The sequence below is a fragment of the Bombus pyrosoma genome, linkage group LG2, assembly GCF_014825855.1.
Source record: "Bombus pyrosoma isolate SC7728 linkage group LG2, ASM1482585v1, whole genome shotgun sequence".
Lineage (NCBI taxonomy): Eukaryota > Metazoa > Arthropoda > Insecta > Hymenoptera > Apidae > Bombus > Bombus pyrosoma.
The window spans coordinates 2,770,417-2,795,393 of record NC_057771.1 but is presented as its reverse complement, the minus strand read 5'-3'; the positions used below and the strand labels follow the sequence as shown (position 1 = coordinate 2,795,393).

The following is a 24,977-nucleotide window of genomic DNA, read 5'->3' as shown; positions in this document are numbered from 1 at the left end:
GGGCCCATTTATGCGAGGAAGAAATGCTGATTTTCATACAGGCCTCGGTATTTTCATTTAAATGCTAAGGAAATTTAATGCCTTGGTAGAGTTAAAAGAACGTGCAACTTTTCTCTGCATATTCGTTACGCATGCACGAACGATTAACTTTACCACAAAATCGTTAAAAAATTATACAGTTCGTTTAAAAATAATCTGTATGCTTCAATATTTATATTACAAATCTTAAGACACAAAATGCCGTTTCAATTCCTAATCTACCCTAATTATCACGGTCTGTTACAATAAAGCCTTTGTACAAAACTATTAGTTTAAAAAAATTTATCGATATTTTTGTAAAACCTTGTTACGATTGTCTGGTTTTTATCTATAATTATCTCGAATTATAGATCTTCAGCCCCCCGATTAGATTAATCTCATAAAACGATTTATGCTATTTTCCTGGTCGCAGAAATTGTCACAAAAGAATTAAGTCGATCGAATAAGAATTCGCTCCAGTCCATCTCCTCGAAACCAATCCAGTTCTAGACAGATTAATTACACCGGATAATAAATGAGGGTTGCGCAAGAATATCAGCAAAAAGAATATTTCCCATTACTGGAGAAAGTCAGGGAAACTTGCGTTTAAAGAAAATGTTAAGTTGTGTCACGGGAGGAAGAAGCTCGGTACATTATGTATGTTAAAAAAAAACCGAACTCATTGAAACTGAAAAAGATTGTTACCATTTAGATGAATGAAGTATTGTCGTTAAAGAGAAGGAGCGCGTACTTATTAACAAGAGAAAAATGGTCTTCCATCTCTAAGTACTATAAAGCTCGTCCACATCTGATTCAAGGAAAGAAATTCCATGAAAAAAGAATTGCATGACTCGAGCTGACAAGTAATTAGTCATCCATCACATTCTCGCGACTTCATTATACACTATCATTCTTTCTTATCGCGAGAAAAAATTTTCTTGAAGTAATGAAAAAACTTGATGGTTATGAAGAAGTCGAAGACTTATAGCCTCGAAATATTTTAAACTAATCAATGTGAATTTTTATAGCAGAAAAATAGAATAAACTAACCATTATGTTCTACTAACTATACCTTAAAACCAGCGATCTTGTCTCACTAATTATTCGCGACTATATATATAGTATCGTCAATGGAATAAATTGTTATTATATTCTGATATTTGTAATTTATTTACAATGAATGGATTGTACAGATATAGACAGGAAAACGATGGTAGTTTAATATGAACTAATCGCAATAACACGCTACAATCTAGACAACTCTCGACACAACGGATCCAACGTTCTCTCTCACGCGGACCACACTCTCTCGACAACGCTAGCAGCACTATATCGACAACGCAACTCACACTCTCTGACTTCTCCATCGATTCCCCTCGACTTTTCAACTAAAAACCGACTGCTCTTTTGTCTTCCCGTAGACCCACCACACACGTGTTCCGGGACCGCTCGTGGCCAAAGCCACGTAGACCTTTTCTATGAAACTATTCACTTGAGGGACCGACGACACATTGATGGGCCCATCGGCGCCTCGGCTCTCGGGACATTGTTTATGGTTCGCCAGATATTTCTTAGGCCCTTTTCCCCGATACTACATATATATACATATACATATATATATATTTATGTTTGTTTCAACAACACGAGAGATAAATGAGAAAAGGGACTTCTAAGATGATGTTAAAATATAAGACAAGTCGAGAAGGTACAAGATCATGAAACGTAAATGAAGAAAGAAATATACATATATCGAAATATCATTTCATAATATAAATTGACTGGAGAAACAATTGTATACGAAATATGAGCCCTCCTAATGGGGGTTAAGGGTCCACGGTATTAATTCCATGGAAATCTGTTTAATAATTCGCTAACATACGTAAGCGTCTGCATAAGAGATTGATGACAAGGTGTATTCGAGGAAAGAGGTCACTAGATATAAATCGTATGACTGACAATGAGAAATTAAGAATTGACCTACAAAAAACGACCATAGATATTCAGAGAACAGAAAACGTCACGGCACCGTCATACAATAATTTCAATGCCCAATATGTTCGATGCTAATCGGATATTCGTTATCTATGGTATATTATATATTGACTTTACACTATGTACTTTGCACGCTGTATACTTCATATGAATTAATACTAAAATTTTTGTGTTTAAATTTCGTGATTTTTAGTTTATCTCTCATATCCAGATCGATATTAGTCGACAATCCATGTATTTTATCCCAGTCAATCCATGTAAACTTCACTGAAATTTAACGAAGCAACGTCTCCATCTTAGAAATAATTGATCGTTCAGTTGTTCGAGCAAGAAACTGCAAGCAACGAAGGTAAATCTAATTAGGACGTTGCTGCGATGCGTGAATAAATAGATAGACAGTAGAGGCGAACGTAAAAATAAAGCTGTTCAAAATGTAGGCAGAAAGAAAAGTCAAAGGTTCCATTATAAACAGTTTGCATTCATTTTATCAAACATAACGACCGTTTCCTATAAATTATTTACTTAATTTTCTACAGATGAGTTCAATTCGGAGATTTGATCGTAGTCGTTGAAGCGATGCGTTTTCACTCCAGGAAACGTAAGTTCCTACTTCCGTCATCGTTATCGAGACATGACAAACGCGTGTAGAGATCATCGGAGTATACATATATTATATATATAGACCACGATATAACGAGGTCATAAAATCAGTTGTTAATCAATGCAACGTATTTCGGATATCAAAACACAGGAATTATAAACATGAGCACATAAAGACTAAAAGTTTCAGTTTTGAATTCTGTGGCTGCACGAAGATTAATGTAGAATCTATCGTACTTCATCAAAGATAAAATAATGAACGATGATAAATTCTTCTTTCCTAAGGAAAAAGATAATCGCCAAACAATATATCGCGACGTAACTTTACATTGTTCAACTTGTTATTTATGAATTAATTAATTGCATTACGATTAATCCCATTTGCAAACAATATTCAATTTGTCGAGAATAAGTGGTGCGTAACGAAATGCATCTTTTAAACGAGTTTATCGATATTCTCGGCAATCTCCAGTTTGTGAAGCGCGTCAAACAATCATATCATTTGTTTGATGATCAATATCAATACTACCGGTACTGGATTGAATTTCATGAACCTTTCATACAATAAAATATTAGTCGCGTTTTTTTTTCTATATTAACGAATATTGATTGAAAGCGTTTGTAGATATTACGTATTTGCTTTTTACCTATCTATTCTGCTATAATAATTTTTAAAACAAAACATCACACGGAGATACACAAAGCGCAAAGGAATAAATACGTAGCTGATCATCATGTATCAAGCTCATAAACGATATCCACGAATTAAATAATATCGAATTCCAATGAACCCGTTCTTATCTGGCTACTTTCCTTTAAAACGAGAGATAATCGCGACTCTTCATATAACTAGGTATTCAGTGTTCGAGGTTGACGAGTCTTGTCGAGGTGCCAAGTGTCGGATGGCTAACGACTTCTTTGAGAAGCTTAAAGCGAAAAGTCAAAGGTTAAAGAACGTTCACCCCAGTGTCCACAAGAAAAGAAATGTTATTCTAGAGTGCTGATGCTGGCAAATCAATAGACAGACCGACACGAGAAGAAATCGTTAATATTCGAAGTGGCACAACAGCTTATGTACTCAGATAAACATATATAACCGACGAATAATTATTAAAGGCGTTATAATTTCATTATTCGTGCCTTCTTATAAAGTTTATTCGTACAATCGCGAGAATAATGAAATTCGTTTCAACAGCATGGAATACAAAAACTAAACGTGTCACACAATATTTCTAATTATTAATGATAAATTAACAAAGTGGCGATGTAATGTAATTAAAACGATGCAATTAAAAACTCTGTTTACATCTTTTACATTATCAAGGCTTTAAAATAATTTTCTAATTACTTTGCGCACAAATATTTTTAGAAAAGTAAATATATCCATGTTTAAAATTCGTGGATATGCAAGATATATAAACTAAGAATTTCGATTTAGTATAATATACAATATACATGTCGGAGACGAGGGAACACCGGAGCCTTCCTTTGGAACCTTGGGAAAAACCCGTAATTAAAACAATTAGCATTCGACCCGATTGTACCTGTTCGAGATTCGTGACAATGAGCTTGGGCTCGGGGCGACAACCGGTCCCCAACGTGGCCGCGGTCAAGGGATGAACGTTTGCCTAACAAAGACCCTGTTCTCCGGGTAAGATGGCTACCAGGTGCCGATGCATCTTCGCTAGCCTGAGGACCCGTTATAAATCCTAAGATTTAGTTAATTAAAGTCCGTGAATATCACAGTACAGGCACCTAACCCGGTGGTCCGGCAGTTTGCGTCGTTTGGCTTCGGGACCCGCTGATGAATTTCCCGGCGACGACGTCGGTTCCTCCTCGTAAGAGAAAGCTCTCATTTCGTTTAGAAATTGGTCCGCCGTCCTGATGTCGCTCATGAGCGCCAATCGTTTGAAGCGTTGGTCGTGAGAGCTCAGCAGATAGAGAGCGGTGGCGTTGACTGTTTCTTCCTTTGTTAAATGTCGCCACTTCGTATTCAGGAGGGAACGGATCCGACTACCAAATGCTCCTAGGGATTCGTTCTCCCGACGTTGTTCCGTGGACAACTTTATTACCGATGACGATGCTGTCTCCCGGCCCCCGAAATGCGTGATGAATTGTTCCTTCAGCCTTGACCAGGTAATCTCTCCACCGTCCATTACTTGCTTAATCCAGTGCGCCGCGGAGCCCTCCAAAACACGATTCAAGGCGGAATATAGCTCGCCGTCCCGTAGAGGGTTGTCCTTCATGAGTAAGCTAACGGCTGTGCACCAGGTGGCCGGATCGGCGCCCGCGACTTCGGGGTTGAAACGTGGTAGCGAAAGTCTTTTTCGTTTCGCACTCCTTCTCCGTTTTTGTTTTAACAACCGAAGGAGATCACGCACAAGGGCCCTATGTTCCCGTACCGGTATAACCGGTTCAGATCCCACTTCTGATGTCGGGTACCCGTCATGATGAGGGCCCGAGTCGTCATCGGAGGAGAGGTATTGGGCGCACAATGATTCTTCACTGGAACTATGCATCCTTCTTGTACAATCGAAGTGACGTTTATTCGCACGAGTAGGGGTTTTTACAGAGTTATTAAGCAATCGCGGCGGTTCGACACTGGTGACAATGGTCTAGGGTCCGATAACGAATCCGTGGTCAACGGGGTGGTAGGTGTAAGCTCTCGCAAACTCTAAGTCCGGCTCTTGGGTAACAAACGTGTAAGATTCACTGATCGCAAAGACGTTATTCCTTCTCCGCGATGAGTTCGCACCAAAAAGAATGAATGCTCCGTCGCGCTGATGCCACCGAGGAAAACTACGACGGGGTGTGTCTAAGGGCACGAGATCGTCGGATTCGTGGAACGATGCCTTCGTTCCGAAGGTGAGGGAAATTGATGTTGCTGTTAAATGGTCAATTTCCCATATCGGTGGTAAAAAGGAATGCTAACCGGCCTTGGGGAAAAGTCGTTCGTGAGGAGGTAGGTTTCCCCTATTTTCCCATAGTTGAGACAAAGGCTGTTTGTCTGTTCGACGGACTTTAATTAACTAAATCTTAGGATTTATAACGGGTCCTCAGGCTAGCGAAGATGCATCGGCACCTGGTGGCCATCTTACCCGGAGAACAGGGTCTTTGTTAGGCAAACGTTCATCCCTTGATCGCGACCACGTTGGGGACTGGTTGTCGCCCCGAGCCCAAGCTCATTGTCACGAATCTTGAACAGGTACAATCGAGTCGAATGCTAATTGTTTTAATTACGGGTTCTTCCCAAGGTTCCAAAGGAAGGCTCCGGTGTTCCCTCGTCTCCGACATACATATAAATTTAATCCTTTACATCAAGATTTTACGATTCGCGGCTAATCTGAGTTTGCTTGAGAGAATATCAATAATTTTAACCATATCCCCCCTTGAATTCGTCATGTTCGGCATGAATTCATCACATCAAATTCTCAAATGATCGATATATAACCCCATATGCATGTTACATCTCGTTTTCAAATATTCACTACATATGAAAAATAATACCAATAACAGTAACTAACAAGTAACAGTCAATTAACCAGTACATTTCTTAAGAATTCGCGACATCAACGAAATTAATTTTGCTCAAGCAATAAAAACCACTCAAATATTTAACGACCGCGTACTCGGACAAATAAGTTAAACAATTAATAGATAATTTAAAATTGAATTTTCTAGAGACTTATAGAAAAAGTACAATATTAAAATCAAAATTTCGGTATTTTCCATTTTATTAAGCTGCATTTGAAAACGGAGATGGAGATTGTAATTAAGTCATTTATAATCCGCTTTAATATTTCATTTTCATAGATCTTGAATTAACTGTATCAACACCTTTTTTAATTACGGACTGCATTTAAAAAAGTATAAGATGTTGTTAAAGAAAAACGCAAACAAGAATAACGCTTCCCCTATTAAAATATTCAACTAAAATTACTGTATGATCCTATAATACCAATATAGCATTAAGTAAATGCCAAAACATATTCGAAATTGAGATAAATGAAATATCAAATATATTCGATACTCTCAAATAACGGTATAGGATGAAGGACCAAGTTTTACTGAAAATTCGGAAGGAAAGCAACGAGTCAATATAGTGATGCGGAAAGAATTTAAGTTCATCGAATTCCTATCGATTTTGCTAAATTATGAAATTCCATTCTGAATTCGTAGAAATTAGGTTTCATCCAGTTACGTGCTTAAAGACGGGTGTGGTCGTCGGTGGAGCGTAGACCACGCGAGACAGTCGGGCACCCATGAACAAACTCCACAAGGCTGTCGTCCTATATTTCGAGTTATTGCCAGCTGTAATTGCAGCAGAATGAAATCGATGTTAGCCGACTTACCAGAAGAAAAGAAAAGAAATTTGGTCACATTTATTTGCGCGCAATCGCGATTCATACATCTACCTCTTCTTACCTGTTTTAACGATCTTCCCATGTATTAAGCCTAAAATAGATGATTTCAGAAAGAAATTGATAGTATAAATGTCTTTGCGTGGTATGATTCGGAACGATATTTAGAACAAAATAAGCGATTGTGAAACAATTTTCCGCCGGTACTTTATAAGCAAAATATCGATTAAACGAAAAAAAAACACTACCTTCTTTTATATCTCGCTTTATAAAACTGAAAAACTATTTATTGTACGTGAAAAAGTTTCAATGGAAAGTTGCAGCTAATGAAATTATCTGTAAATTGAATAAAATTAAGAGATTACTAATTAGTAAGAAGTAGAAGAAAATACACTTTTCTTAAGTCGTTTATACCGTACGTTAAAATTGTCATCCAATATTGAGGCTCTGAGATAAGCAAGTTCTAGTCATTTTAAAATAGGTACCAAATTTCGAATCGATCCGTCTAGTAGTTTTCGCACAATAAATTTGTCAACTTACAAAAAGGGAAATTTAAAATTTACAATAAAAGTGTATGAGCTTATCTTACTTTATCCCTTGAGCTCGTACGCTATCTGGAAGATCTGGATTTTGATATGCAAGTGTGAAAATATCTTTTTATTCAAACGCTTGTGATACTAAAACACAGTGATAATTACTTTTTCTTAGTTGTAAAATGCTATTATTTTCCCAGTTTACGTCCTACCGTTGTGGAACCTGTTTTTACAGATTTTTTTAATCATTCCACGTAATTTAAAAATAAAACATGTTTTCAGCAACAATAGAACTGATTGGCTCAAAGATAGATTTGTTTTCAAAAAGTCGCGAACGCTGAATTATTAAACATTAAGTGATGAAACAGGCGTCGCTATCGAAACGTAATCCTCACCCATTACCTATCCGATTGCGGTATTTACAACTTCTCTACTAAATCTAAAGTTCCCACAAATAGATAACAGAATCTGGCGTGCGAATAGATTTTTTTTACATACAATTTGCAGGGAAGAGTTTTATTTTATATTACAAAACCGAACGTCGTAACAAAGACTTTTATCTAACATCTAGGAAATATTCGTAGAAATACAGAAAAGAAATTTTCTCTAAAGAAAGCAGAAAAGATTTCTTCTTTATAATCTAGAAAGAGATGTTTCCAAAAAAGAGCTCAGAGAGAATATCATCTTTTTTAAAAGTCTAAAAAGAGATTTTTGTTCTATCCATCATGTTCGTATTCCAATTACGATATTATCTATAATCTATATATATATATATATATATATATATATATATATATATATATATATATATATATATATATATATATATATATATATATATATATATATATATATATATATATATATATATATATATATATATATATATATATATATATATATATATATATATATATATATATATATATATATATATATATATATATATAATTATATATATATATATATATAATTCGTTATTATCTAAGCTAGTATTTTTCTTCCTCCGAGTATTTAGTAATAATTTCACGTTAACAATTCAACGTTCTATATTTTTGTATATGTACGAAACTTTTCAATTGTTTCGCTCAGGAGTAACAAAAATCGTTACTAGCACTCGTTTTTGTATGTCGACACTGTTCATGTTTTTGCATACGCGTCAATTTTCACCCGCACCCTCTGCCTTTAAGTTGTACCTAATAATTCTTTGGTTGCATGCTATTTCTATTTTCTTTTTCCTATTAGTTTATTTATAATCGCATCAACTACAAGGTTATTAGTGACTACTCTGGATTGAAGAAGTGGTATGTGGTGGTTATCATTGTGATATGTACTCTAGTATAAGGTCTCTAGTAGTCTAAGGCACATGGATATCTATTTTCGGCAGCGAAACTGTACTAGCCGAATGCTTTGTCTTAGTTTAGTGCATACTCGCAAAGTGAGCAACAATGGTTTTTGGTACAGTTAGAGACGCGTGGGAACTACAGTTTTAAATCTTAGATAGGTTCCAAACCACCAGAGACCGTGCTGATATAAGTATAATACAAGTACGAACAAATCAAATTGTAGAGATACCGTAGCTACTATTTTGTTTCACGTAATAGAAAATATTATTTGTTGTTACACTCCCAGCCAAATTAGGTATGTTTATATTGTCTTAATATGCTCGTTATTTTTCCAATCCGGCTTGGTTTTTCCCATAGACGTTTGGCTACTGATAAATAATTTATAATTAATCACTTCATTATCTTCTTGCATCAGTTTTTTAAACATTACATCCTGAAATTGTACGAATTTCACAAACTCTATTACATTCTCTCCTCAGTGACTTCGCAATTTTATTGATTTAAACGATGCGTCTACTTTGATCAAAAGTTGCAACATATATTTCATTATTTATGAATTAACTTTTATTACAGAATATTTTTCCTAAAATCTCATTTTTCAGATACCCTATATGCATGAACACAAAAATGGAAAAATGTCGCGTCAATCAACATACAGACGTCCTTTGGTTTAATCGCGACATCTTCAACTTAATATAGTTTAAGATAATAACGATAAGTATAATTTCTACGAAAAGTTCTGATATACACATGTGCGTAAATTTCGACACGAAATATCATCTCAGACGAACGTTATATCCACACGAATGTGTCATCAACTATTTGTTACCATTAAAGCGATAATTTACAGTTTACAGGGTTCCCAAGAAAAGATACGTCGACAAAAAAATGATTTACATATTTTTCTCCAAAAATTTAACGCAAAATCCCATTAAGCTAATATTTACTCGAAACCGCAGGAAATTGTAATTTTGCATTTACGTAGCTGTATAACGAAATGATACACGTGTCGTATTTAGAATGTCCGTAATTACATATTTGAAATTAATTTTTAGATATAGCTCCGATAGAGGAAATCGCTCTGACTCGAATATACCAAACTGTCGAATCAATTAACCGTTTACAAATCATTTGCCAGCAATCAAACACAGAATCGAACATAAATCGCTCGATAGGCCATCTAAAATGAGCGATATGATTGGCATAATTTATTCCAGAGTGAACGAGGAGCTCGTTGGATAATTTGACGAGAAAGCAATGTAAATAACGGAAAACATGTAAAAGAGAATCCGATACGTTAATTTCTTTCCAATAATTAAATACAACTTTTTCATACGTAAGATAGATAAAAAAATATTTCACATTGAAAAGTTTGGTCATTCTTATTCAATCAGTATTTAATTCTGAGCACGCAACAAATACGTAGCTGTATATATGTTTGGGTCCCAGGGGTTATTGAAAAAACAGGGTTGAAAAATTCCGAACAGCGCGATAGCGCTTGTCTTAATCGATTGCGAAGAGAATCAGCGGCGCAATAGCGTTCGTCATATTTGTTACTTTATGAAATACATATATATTATTATATGTGCGTACTATTAGTTTATAAATATTTCAAGTTTTGTTCAATAATAATTATTGAGAAGATAACAATGAAATACAAAATACTATCAGTCGTCCGTAGCGTTCAAATGTACTGGCACTTTTCCACACAAAATCGAAACAGCGCGATCGCGCAGCTTGAAACTCAAACAGATATATCGGATACGTATAGCGAAGAAAGAGAAACAATGATAGACAAAAATTAGTATATTAGGTATAAAATATCGATGATACGGGATTAACCATACCGTGGATTCTCTCGAAGAACACCAACTATCCCTGTGTTTCCTCCTACCGCCTAATTACATTTTCGTAATAACGAGTTCGCTCGAGACAACGATCTTTTCTCTCGATCTCATGTACGAATTGTCGATGGAAATGTGGCGTGTCTATTAAGGTAACTTATTGCGGCCGGTAACGATCGTATAAATAATTCATTTGGTTCGCGCACGAACGTGTTTTTCAAACGCCTAACGCGAACCTAACGGGAGTTACCGGCGCTTTCTTCCCAATGACAAGATGAGAAAAACGTAGAAGAACGGCTTTGTAACAAGCTTGGGACAAGGTAATCCAAGTACCTTCACTTGCACTGTCATATGATCGAAATTTCCGGCTCGTCTGGCTAGTCACGCAATAGCCAACGACTATTCTCGCGGTTATTTTAACCGACCAAAACTGGAACGGAGATCGGGCTTGAAATTCAGTGGAAATATCGCGAATTGTTTTGCCCCGAATACCGAACACGTGATGCGTGTCAAGGTTTACTCGTCCATCCAAGGAGCGTGCCCGGATGCCACTCAGAATGTTATGTTTTGCTGCTATTTTAGCCCTCCGGTTGCGATTGGTGGGAGAACGCACATTCGGAAGCTTTCGATCAATTTAAGAGACGTGATTTTATGTACCGTTAAAGTTGTGACTGTTTCGTTGGACCGCAGTTTTGTGAACTGAAATCGTTGAATAGATATGCCGTTCCATTATTTGGTCATTTTGTAACTGTTTTGACGTTATTCCGTTTGTGGTCGTTTTAGAATTACCGTAATAATATTTCGTTCCTATCACTTTTTATCGCGTTAGTTCTTCGTTTGGTAATTATTTCGAAGCGATTTATCGCGATATTTCGTTAGTTTTATAGTTGTTTTGTTATATTTGCAATTTACATAGAGATATAAAGATAGAGTACGCGAATCTCTATGTTACCGTACAAAGTGTAAGTGTGAATGCGATATGGGAATAGAAAGAGAACGCTATATAGAGGTCTCTTTTGTCCATATCTTATCTGACATGCACACTGACGCCGTTGATTGATCGGTGTTACACTTACATATTTACTGTACAAATGTGCGTGCGTTATTAGACAAGGACACTTTCTATTTCTCTTTTTATTCCTACATCGCTTTTTCTTCTCGCTCACGCACTCTATTTTTGTATCTCTATGACGATTTTACTGTTCCATTAGTTTAAATTTATTGATTTTCTTACTTATACAAAATCATCGCTTTAATCTTTTCGGTACGAGCGTCGACTATAATCGACAGAGTATCGACTAAAATGTACAGTAACGCTATGCAATCGCTTTTGCTCACGACCGTCAAGTGGCACTACGCGATGGACGAGCATCTTACCGAAGAGTTTAATTTTAGTCCTTCGTAGAACTTTCGCCGTATATTATCTACGAAACGTAATGTGCCTTAATCCTCATCTTGGAAATTTCTTGTAATTTACCATGTGAAAACCATGTTACTACGATCTTCTCATTGTGAACGCCACTACAACATCTAATTGCCATAACGATCTCTTAGTAATTAGGAAACAATTAGGTATTAAAAATGATATCTTTTATGAGTCAAAAAATTAAATTATAAATGAATCCAGATAGAAAAGGAAAGAATACATATTTTCATGATAAAATATTGTGTTTATGATACCTGTTCTATTACAGATGTTCATTTTCTTCCATAATTGAACAACGACGTTACTTATTTTGTGAATGTTCCATCGTTTAACGACTTTATTCGCGGCAATTACAAGGCTGTCAGATTGACTCGTCGAAAGGGAAGTATTATTATCGCCTTAAAGAGATTGACTATTTTAAAGACCGTTACCGACTCTAGGACGGAGCCGACGGAATTAAACGCGATGTAATTAAAGAATGAAACTCACCAGAAAGAATGATAAGAGGAATTTGAAACAAAGTGTTCCTCCACTTCTGACTATTATACACTCAGCCACTATCTCACAGCCTGCAGTCTTTCTCATTCAGGATATGAATTTTTGTTTCGCAACTTTTAAACTCTTGAAATTGAATTTACATTACATAATAAACATTTTTATATCGCAAAAGGGTGAAGTCAATAAAACAGCTGAATCAATATATTTAAATATGAAAATCATTTACAGAACATTTTGTTAAAATTTATCCGAAAATAATTTCAAAATTTTTAATGGCAAACCTCTATCTGGTTTATCAAATTTCACGATAAAAACAGGAACCTTCAGGCTCTTAGATATTTCAATCCCAAGAGAGTCACATTATTGGATGCCACAAAATAACACTAAATTTGTGAATTCGTAAATCTCTCTCTCTCTCTCTCTCTCTCTCTCTCTCTCTCTCTCTCTCTTTGCAGGGATGTGCCCTCGGGTGAAATTTAGCAGGAACTCTATTCATCGCACGAAGGCAACTATTGTTATTTCTTTTTTAGTTTTACGTGTTTTGTATCAGCTTATCTGATCTGCGAATCGTAAACTTTTGAAAACAATCGAAAACCGGATAGGGAATTAAGCGAATCGCTTCATAGATCAACGACACGAACCAAATAGCTAAGAGAGAAGCACTAGACAATCGACCTGCGGTTATAGACCTCGAAAATCCGTCTGATAGCACCAAAGGATACTTCAGTAAATATATCCTTAAATATACGTTATATTAGCTAAATGTAGAAATTCTGTTCACAAAATAAACGAGACTCGTAATAGTTTCTCGTCAACTTACATCATTTCAATTCACTGCATTTTGATCTACGCTAACAGACTGTACCAAAAAAGACTGCGATCTAAAGATAAAAATAATTTCGCCTTGTTGTAACTATTTAAAAATACAAACTAAATTGCAATACTAACTATAGTATAATACTGTCGAAAAACATAAGATTCGATGATGTAAAAGGCTTCCTAAAATAGAGTCGACGAAAGTCTCTAATTTTTTCAACTCAAAGATATGTTCCGGAAAATTGACTTGTAAGGCATAACCAAAAAAAGAGAAGGAATAAAAGTCTCTCTTTTGTCACTGCCGCTGTTGCACCGCTATTAATTTCATCGACCTGTGCATCCTAGTATATACGTGTGTATATAGTTATAACCACCTGACGACAATTCATTGTGTTAATATTCGGTTCATGGCTCGTGCTCCACTTATACACGCTTCTACTTCTCTCCAACCAATCCTCGTTTTCTACATCTTCTGTTTAAGCACTACGCAGTACACTAGACGTAGCGTTAAACGTCATATAAACACAAGTTACCGCTAACTATGAAATTCTTTGAAGTCAACTGGAAACTACTGTATCGTTAGAAATGCTAATGGTTTTGCAACGATGAAGTTCACACTAATAAGCGTGTTTCTTTACGACCGACTTTGAACTCTTTATGAGCTTAAAGAACCACTCGCCTGTTATTTATGTTCGCAAAATCACTCAAATTTCAATACCATATACATAAATGTCGAATATGACTTTTTCAGTTTAGATTTCCAAAATATAATCTAAAATATATTTTTGAAACGTGTATTTCTGGCATGAAGAGAATATGGAAGTTTATCTTTTAGTTTATCTAGAAGAATATGGTGCTTTGTCCTTTTATCTACTTTCCTTCCACTAGAATCCACTCTCAATGGAATGCATACTTATATTCGATTTATAGTGTTTTTTAACATAAATATAAATTTTACATTCAAGGGTCAAGATAGATTTTGATGTAGTATTTCACACCCCTTTTTTATATTTACTATATCACGAGAAAAAAGAACTCGTCGTGAAATATAAATTTCTCTCGTTATCGACATGTTTATCTATCCTACATGTTAATAGAAAATTTTAAATTTCATCTAACCACGATTTAAGCGAGAATTTCGAAATCATTTCATCCAGTCATGTTAATTTACATTGCAATTAACGCGTAACTCGTTTCAAAAAGTTCAAATAAAAATACAGCTGCTAAATATATCATAACGAGAGGCACTAATCTTAAATGATATTTCCCAAGCACTTCATTTAAACTTGCACAAACTGATTCATAATGACGATAAATTAGAATGTTATGAAATATACGACTAATTTATTTGATATCCCAGTATACTTTGTCTTCATTAAAACATCCTGTGAAATTTGAATCGGTTATCTGTAGCACGATTACGTGCTTGTACGTGTAAAAAGCAACTTTGTACTCGAGTTGAAATAAGAAACCGAATTTCCCTCTAACGAAACTCAAACTTCTCCTATTTCAGCTTCGCAACTAATCTTTGTTTTTTTTTCAACTTTTCTGTTTTTATCAAAAAATTAAAGAGAAGTTGCCAAATATCAAAAACCACGATCCTGTAGGAAATCTCTAACGCCCGAGCCTATCCATATAAAACATAAATTTCGAGCTATAAACTCAAAATGATTTCAAAACACGAGAGCACACGAACGTTTCTTGCTTCACGATCGAATTCCATCCTAATTGTCAACGAACTTAGAATTAATGACGAGAATAAAGCTCTTTTACTCTAAACGAATTAATGCAATTTCTGAACAATGTTATTACACGAGATGTTAATTTGATAAGCATACAGATAGATAAAATGGCGATCCTCTAGATTTTATACAGTTGACTATTATAGGATATTATAGGATTAGGCATTTTAACCTACTTTAAACTCTGACTTCCTTCAAGAGGTATCAACTAACGTGCTTGAAAAGAAGTTTCTTTCAAATGCATATGTACTCTGAAAAATATAATATTCTAGTATCTATATTTTTCTCATTCCGTTTTCTCGAAAATTTTCTCGAATTTTATTCCATATTTTCAACTTAATTTCTCAACAAGACTTGTCTTTATCTCGATCGTACTATTAAATAACAGACTACATTCATAATACGGATGGTTGCGCACATACGTATGTATTTTCTGGTGCAAGTTATTGCTCAATCTAACCCCTTCGTGCCTGCAAGGTTCATCTATCCTTTTATCTTATTAGATAAGCGTGTCTCTAACGCTATTAATTTACTTCTACCTGAAGATGTAACTAATACATACAAAGAATATTGTTACATTGCTACTACGCAACTTCAACGATACCATGTAAATTATTCACTAATATCATATGCACCATAACGCCCCGAGTATTACAAATTTACCTGAAATAACCGAACAAAGTTAGTTACAACTTTTTTCTGGTTGCTGACGCTGTTACTATGGCCGTTCGCATGAATCCAGTTAAACGGCGTTATTGTCGGATTCATAAACATAGCGGCGTATCTTAGGGTTGTCGTAAAGGAGGTCAAGCTTCGCACGCGAACTGCGCGAGATATGTAGTTCCATATGAATCGCTCGCAAATATATAACCTTTTGCCATAAAGTAAGTTTTCAACTATATGTATCTCTACCTAAGATAAATGAGTTTAGGTTCTTGAATACGAGGGTTACGCGAATTCATAAAAAATTAACTATATCAAACGTAAATTGAATGTGACAAATGATATTCATTTGCGAATATCGGGATTGGAAGTATCAAAACCGGTGTACTACGATATCAGCAAAATGGCAAAGCTAAGTAAGTATGAAAACAAGCTGCGTTCTTGTCTGTCACATTGTCGAAATGGGAGTCGAAGCGAACGCTGTTGCTTGTCATTAGGTCGATTCAGGTAATTATTCAAAAAGGTTGAATGTCCGTGGCTGCGAGCACTCGACTAGCGCATCGATCGAATGGAGAGCCGGTTAATCGATGCTCCGCGTGTTCACGCTCGAATCAATGCGGCCTTGAGTTAATTGAACTCGTGGGTGTATCACGATCGATTGATTTCGAAGAACTCCGTAATACGAAACTTATTTGTATAATCTTACATAGAGAATACTTGATAGTTATCACAAAAAAGCACACGATCGATGCATCGTGTAACGGAGAAGATCGGTAGAACAAATAGCGATTTTTTAATTTGTAAGTTTACGTATATCTGCATTCGTAAGTCAATCATTTCAAATGCACGCTATTATTTGTCCCGTGTAAATATTATACATATATGTAGATACTCCGAAAATAAGAATGTGTTAAAGCTAAAGATTTAGAGGGATCAGTGTGAAGTACACACTTGAATCTCTTCAAATCCACGCCACAGATTGAAGAAACTTAATGGAATTGTTCCCTTTATTTCACAAATTATATGTGCATACATACATACGTATATGGTCTAGCCCGAAAGCCTTTTCCAACTTACATGTAATCCTGAAGTTGATACTACATTCTACAATCAGAGCACCATGTAATTTTGTAGTTCGTGTTCGTTTCCAAACTATTTTCTGCGCTGATTCATTCAATCGAGCCTAAAGAACGCATGCTCGGTGACCGCATGTGCTTAATAGGAATTTATTATGCGAATATAATTTACATGACTGTGATTATACGATCGATTGTAACCCTCGTTAATTTTTATACGACGTAATTTTAGAAAGACTTAGAAAGAACCAAAGTTATCACGCGAACAGATCGATGAACTTTTAGGGAAAACGACAAAAACATCTATTAATTTCTTCGATAAATAATAACAATAAATATTTTATATCACTTTCATTCGTTTCGGCTAGATATAAATAAAAAACTTTTGCGTTCTAGCTGGAGAGAGCGTGAAACGTAGCATGAATTTATTTTCGGGTTTTTCCAAATAAAAAATGTCCAAACCGTCATGTTCGAACATATAGAAACGATTTTCACGTACGTAGAGGAAATTGGACACTGCCATTTTACGCCTAAAATCGCTTTGTACGCGGAATAATCAATTTGTAAGTGTTGCTGCAATAAAGTCTACGGCTGGCTGATACAGTTTGGCACTTTTCCACTTAACCGCCGCGCCGCTCCACCACTACTCACAATCAGTAGAATAAATACATTATTCGCTGCTACGTGTCGGCTTTGGCAAGCCGAAAGAAAGTCGAAACGAAACTCTGTTCTCGACAAACACGCAAAATAATAGATTGTACGAGCTTTATCTTTCGTATAACATCTATTATGTTTGTATCAAATACATATGTGCGTATGTATATGTCTTTATCACCTAATTTAATTCCACGATTCTAAGGTCGTTCTGATAAGACATAAAAACGTAGGTAATTGTGCATTATCGACAAGACTTCTGAATATTTAGATTGTGTATTACACACTTGTAACAATTATGGCACTCCATAACCATGCGATCTAGATATTAATTAAGAATAATATAACGAGTTACATTAACCCTGTAGTAAAACAGTGGATTATTTTTTAAAAACATTTTAACACATATGTCCCTCTTCATGTCATACGTGTATATACGTACCTTTGATATCAAAAATCCTTTTGTAGGTCACTCTCTTGTCTTGTGATGCATTCTGTATAATAAAAGGAAACAATACTTTTTCCCAAGTATATTACGACACGATTCGTCGTTATCGAAAACACGTTACCACATAACCAGCGTGAATGTGGTCAAAAGAATTTCAAGCTAATATATTTCTAGATAAATTCTGCATAGAATACTGCACCAATGTGATTGCACAATAAAGAAGTGCGCGGCAGTATTTGCCGAAATAACCTTTGAATTTATTGAATAACGAAAGATGCACCCGGTGGTGCACACCGTTATCAGTTGATTTTAAGGAATTTTCTTCTGCTTTAAGTGCTGCGAAAAGTAGGGTTGTAACTAATCGAAGAGTACATTGTTCCATATTGTCGTATCGTACGTTATTCACTTTATTATTTACGTTTGCCATATTTCAACGATCTCCCATCGGGACCTGAACATCGTTGAGGAAGTTTCATCGGGTTTTTCGAAGCTTGGTTCTCGTGTTCAACAGTAACAGATCACGGCAAAGAAAATAAATAATCGTTCCTTGATGTTGTTTGCTTAAGATCTTCCTACAAATAAAGGAGCGTGAAACAACGATTTTACGCAAAATGAGCCAACAAACCGGAACGAACACCAAAAGAACTGAATACAAGAACTGAATACTATTTTCCGCATTCCTACTATTTAATACGTATTGTTTTAAGTCGGTGTATATGCAATGTAATCACACCGTTATATTTAAACCTTAATGATACTGTTACTGAACTATTATAATAACTTAATACAATATGGTGGAGAATATCAACCCATGTAGTTAAGATAAATAAATTGAAATGTAAATGAAATTTTTTAATTTTCATAGAGCTTATATTTCACTTCTCCAGTATTATATATATGTACTTTTCTTTTGTAATACCTAGTGTTGCGTGTTTATATGATCCGTATATGCGATTTTGTCATCATCTTCAGGTCATACATGTCAGGTTAACTATACAAAACAGCTTGTTTTTAAACGGCCTGTAGTCTAAGGATTAAAAATTTTGTTAACCCCTTGACAACGGATATCGCAAGACCGAAATGCTGATAGCAATTTTCGAATAAACAGGCAATCCCTAAATATAATATAGTATAGTATAATATAATAATAATATAAAAATATATAAATCGGTCCAAACTAGCGTAATAATTTTTAAAAAATTTTGTAATTTCCTAATTGTACGATGTTTAATGTCACGAACAAATTTAAGTAATGAAAGAAGATCGTCAAGAGAACGGACGAAAAATCGGGTGATAAAATTTGCATGCAATTTCGCGCTGAAAAATGTAGAGCGTCTCGAATAATGCATTGGTGTTGTTTCATCGGTCTAATGTTTAGACAGAAATTATATCGTTGAGACTAAGCACTGTTCGAATGAATTGGTCGTTCCTTAACTCCCGATAGCGACAAAATCTTGATGGAATAGAATTAGAACATGTTTGTTAAGAAAATGTCACTACTCGCGAGTCGCCGAAGTCATACTCACCATGGAGAACACTTTCTATCAGTGGTGGAAGAAGATATTATAGAGACAAATAAAATTCTTTCGTTGTGCTTTTGTTACTCACAAGATCGACGTGAATAACAAGGTAACACGAAAATTATTAATCTTATTATCGAATGATTATAAAATTTAGTATTTGATTGGTTATCTGTTTTAACCCATCGAGGGAATCAAGCAATAAAGTGACACGTATCGAATAAATGTAATATTACAGAAATCGGAAACACAAACAAGATAGATATCTATAATCTAAAGAGAAATAGCGTAGTGGAAGAAGAATAGTTACGTCTGGTGAGTCGAATTATTCATAAGAAGTTTCTGTTCGTGACACAAAACACGGATCTCGTTGCAAAGAAAAACTACGAAGAAATAAAAGATAAGTACATAATACATACAGTGTACGCATGCTGTACAAAACAACTTGGTCATCCATCCTCTGCTTTCTGTCGATTGCCTTAATATTACTAAAATGTGCACATTATTGCTGACGTAAAAAGAAAAGTGAGCATAGCATGTATTTTTCTACGTACAGTGAAAGTAAATTCCTCTTTCTAACGCAGAGATGGCTTACTGCTCGAGTAACTTCTATAATTTCACAAAAATATGTCTCATCTAATATTCGATACTTCGTACAACTGTATCATTTAATTGTGGATTCACTTTTTATATCAAACTATATTCTCTTATTCAGATGTGTGCAAGCATATATCAAATATCTTATTTCAAATGTCTTTAATTAACGATTTAATTTTATGTAGTTTTAATTCTGTAAAATGCATCTAAAAAAAATAAGATTTATCTTCGATACAAAATTCTATACTGTATCATTACTAATAAAGAAATATCTATAAAACAATTCATACGCAAGTATAAATCAATAGATGGTATCGTATTACAGGAAATCTTTCATATACCATAGTATCTATCTCAAAAAGTCTGTTGGAAAACGAGAATTACTCATCTTGAATAAAATTTTCATATATATATATGCCCAATATTGCCTTACCTTTGCAAAGAGGAAGAGGATTTCACAAACACATAATTCGATCGTAACGTAGATACGTCTAACTGTAATACTTGCTTGTTTCCATAAGATGCAACAAGAAGCACGTTTATCGGTTAAAAAATATCTAAGCTGCACGTTTATTTCTCTCTCTGATAGAATCTTACAAATGGCAATTTTGCAGTTGGTTAAAGATATATACGTATATGAATATTTCGTATTAAAACATATACATATATATATTTCGTAAACCAGTTTTGAACTTGCGAGTAATCAAATTCTGTACGATGAAAAATTTTATTTTATAATTTTGTTTTCTCTATTATGTATTTGTTTCTCCTGTATTTCTCCTGTAGATTTATATTTTTGTACTAAATACATGAAGAAAAAGGAACATATAGAAAAAGATTGTACAGGAAGTGTAGAGGGTATTGATATGTATTGGACATATTTTGTACAATGGAACAATTTTGATAGGAGCTTGTGATAAAAAAAATTCCCTCTCCGATTCGCTCCGGATAAAAAGTCAGAAGGCATGAAATTCTGCATATATGTCAAAGTAAAGTTCCAATTTCGATCGATAATTCATTTAATGTTTTACTGATAATTATTTGTTATAGCGTTTCTTTTTACATATTTTTAATGACACTACCGATATAACTTTGTGCACTTGTTACGCGTTTTATCGCTTCGTAATAAAAACAAGATACGATTGAGCTAGAAGATATTTTTCTATTACTCAAGAAAGAAGGCAAGGAACGTGAATGACGCTGATCTCATAAATATCGTACTTCAGCGTATAAACAGATTTCGTGCTCTAGTACCCAAACGAAATGTATGGTGTGACATTATATTACTGTCCGAGCCGTGCCGAGAATTTTCATTTCATTCAACCGGGAAATCCCCTTTTCGGCTTGTTGTCGGCTTCTTCCTTTTCCGTGACATGCAACATCGAGCTTTCTGAAGTAAAGCTCATAAGCCTCGAAACTCTGACTTTATCAATATCAACGGTGTGACAGCATGTACATAGAAATCGCGAGTCAGCCTTAATGCGATGCACGAAGCAAGCGTGAAGAAAAAGCAGAAGGTCGAGAACTCCGCTCGTAATTCGAGAGATCTAAGTATATACAAATGCACACACATACTAGTCTTCGTTTCACAACGTAACTGGAGGTTTTAACTTCCTCCTTGGGCAACTGGTTATATCACGTGAGAATCTTTATTCCATCAACGACGAAGGATCGAAAAGAATTCTTCTTTATGAGAATCGAGTAGAGTAGGTTTTATTTCATCGATAAGAGATATAAGTTAAAGTATTGAAACTTTTTGGTGGAAAGTATTTTTAATAAATAACTTCTCGCTACGTACATTGGATAAATATAAACAATTATGTATCTATCAATAATTAGCCTGTCATATGTATCTTTCCATATTTTCTACGATTATTACTTATCATTCTAGTAAGTCTCCTATTTTCCTTTTATAAAACGTTTATCGTGACGAATTCCATTTTAAACTCAATTCCCAGAAAAACCGCAATATTTGTCCGATGACCTAATACATTGAATTTCTCAGTTTCATACGCATGTATATTTTTATTTAATGAAAAAGTATATCGAAGACAATACGTACACTAAACTAACAATCAATTAGCAATTGATGATATGTTAATATATGTTTCATTTCATTTGCGTATGAACAAACAATTGAATATCAGTTTGATCTAATTACTCTCTGGTGAGTTGTAATTAATAAGCAAATGTTCAATAGCGACAATACCTGATTGTGATTTAGCACTCTAAGAAAAAAGTTCTTTTATAAGCGCTATGTTTATGATGCAACTATTTATCACAAAACACGAGTTGATTAACCAATTAAAAGGTTAAATGAGCGGTGGTTGAGACATTTAAAGTTCTTCTGAGTCACTACATCAACGTCAATAATATTGACGTATTATGTCAACGTTGCAAAACACGGTACATTGAAACAATTAAAAAAGACACAAAAAGATGGTTTAACGATTAAAACTCTCTTACAAACACATTACGTGCAACATAAGAGAGGAAAAAAGGAATTCTCTTTGCTCTAATGCGACAAACATCGAAAACAAGTTAAATGTTTCAAATAAAAAATTACAAAACACGTTCAGTATGCAAAAGTCATAAGAAAAATTTGCGGATGTGGCAGTAAGCATTTCAGTACAGGGAGGGTATCATTTCTGGATTATAACAATTTCTTGTTCCACAATAAACAAAATGAATAAAATATTTACTTACGTTCTACTGATATTGCAAATTCTTAGACCGAATAATAAAGATAAGAATACCATTAAAACATGGTTCATCTGACTGTGAGATTAAAATAGTTCTTAATTGCGAACTTTGCTCGAATACTTGAATTGTTCTCCGGAGAATTTTGAGTTGTTCGGAATACGAATGCCTCAGCGTTCACAGATCGATTTTATTACAATTTCGTTACTCACCGTATTCCTCGTGTTTCGCGACAAAAATCGCCACAACCATGATCAGTCGAAAATTAAACAACTTCGAATGACGACCAAGAACCAAGACGAGAAAACCCAATAATTCTTCGAGTCGTCTTTCGAAGGGAAAGATATCAAATGCGACTCCACGCATTCTTACGAAACTTGTCCTTCTGAATGAGTTTAAACAAAACGTTCTTAACCTCCAACGCGACTAGTTGTAAATAATTTTATATCTGCTAGTACGTATTTCATTTTAGTGATATATTGCATGAACATTATTTCTTCGAAAACGTATTGCTTTCATCGAATTAATTCAAAAATATCATATTACTCCTTGAATTCATTAGCTCGGAAACAAATTAGAAACATCGAATTCCTAAAAGTAGAAAATGATTTTAAAAACTTCTACGGTGAATTATCATCAACGTAAACCGAAAAAGTCCACGAGATTCATTTATTACGATTCTCTTAGTCCTTCATTAACATTTATTGAAACGTATATTTTTCGCACAGAACTACGGTGCTCACATTAGAATTATCTTTAATTAAATTACATACTGTATTTTTATTTCTATATAGTATACGCTGCATAGCACATTTGGTTGTCGGTTTAATTAAAAACTGGCATGTCCACGTAATTATGTATTTTCTCATAAGTACATATTGTGACTAATTTGAACATATTTGTCAGATATCATGTTTTAGAAAATATAAAAATAAATATTAAAAGTAGATTGATTACTCACCGCCGTTCTTCCCGTCCTCCTTCGCTTCATCCCCTACCGGCTGGACACTCTCCTTGCTCGTATTGCAACCCATTTTCACTCAGCTCTTCCTTGTTCTCTTCTTTCCCTATATCTTTTCTCTATCCTCCAGTCGCAAACGCCAACCGTTACTCGCGACACTTGCTATGTAATTCGCGATTACAATCGACTGATTGTAGGAGCTTTTCTGGTTAACATCGAGTCGTAAAATAAGGAATAGAGATTACACCAGGAGACTACTCATAGGAGTTAGAAAAAGCTACCGACACCTTGACAAGGACAAATTGGTTAGTAGGAAAGATCACAGTGTATTTTTGGAGTTTCCAAAAATTTCGTTTTTCTTGTCGTGGCCCAGAGAAGGTGAACGACACGCCGTGGACCCGGCTTATTCGCAGCAATTCGTTGGGACGAAAATACAATGAATCTTTGTGGTTGGTCAAACTGGACGTATTGTAAATTCGATCGGTTACGCAGTGTCTTCCGTCCGCGAATTTAACAATCGGTTAAGAAAAATATATATATGTGTATATGTATGTGTGAACCCGCGCGTGTATGTGTGTATATATATATGTATGTATATAGATTAAAACACTGTACAAAAGCTACTGCTGGCGAACACTAAACGCTAACCTAAGAGTGTATCACGAACACAAGTCCCATCGGCGTCGCGAGGCGTACTGACACTGCTGAGTGCCGAGTGCCGACGCCGACGACCCTGCCCTTGCGTCGCGACTACGCGAGTCGATATATATTCCTTCGTGATCTTCGTATGCGTACACATACACGATTGCATGCGCGCGAAACCAATAACGATATGCACGTCTACGGTGGACCCTTCCCTACATACGACTTAGATGCTTAAAGACGCTACGATGTTTTACGATTTTGCATTGTAACATTTCTATGAGAGACATATTGGTTTTGTATTAGTTATCGTCGGTTAACTACGCGTCACTCCCATTTCTCGTGTACCATCCAAGGAGAGGAACTTTTGCAAGGTTCAATCGATTTCATAAACGGATACCTCGTTTGAATGTACTGAATCGACAAGACCGGTGGCAGACAGGCGCCAACAATTCTCGCGGTCTTCCTGTTTTCTGGAACGAATATCGATTTTGTAGTTTTGATAATCCTCCGCGATTTACCACCGTTGATGATTCATAT

At 35.1% G+C, this 24,977-nt stretch overlaps 1 protein-coding gene across 2 annotated transcripts in view; it reads right to left on the bottom strand.

The window, feature by feature from the left end:
* Positions 1-24,530, bottom strand: part of LOC122574212 (sperm surface protein Sp17) — an 89,174-nt gene extending 64,644 nt beyond the window's left edge. The window contains exon 1 of one of the 2 annotated variants that reach the window (XM_043741541.1): positions 23,796-24,530. In XM_043741541.1, the coding sequence (XP_043597476.1) occupies positions 23,796-23,868 (73 nt within the window). In that variant the 5' untranslated portion in view covers positions 23,869-24,530. The remainder of the gene's footprint in view (positions 1-23,795) is intronic. The other variant, XM_043741531.1, reaches the window with a different exon arrangement.
* Positions 24,531-24,977: the final 447 nt, after the last annotated feature.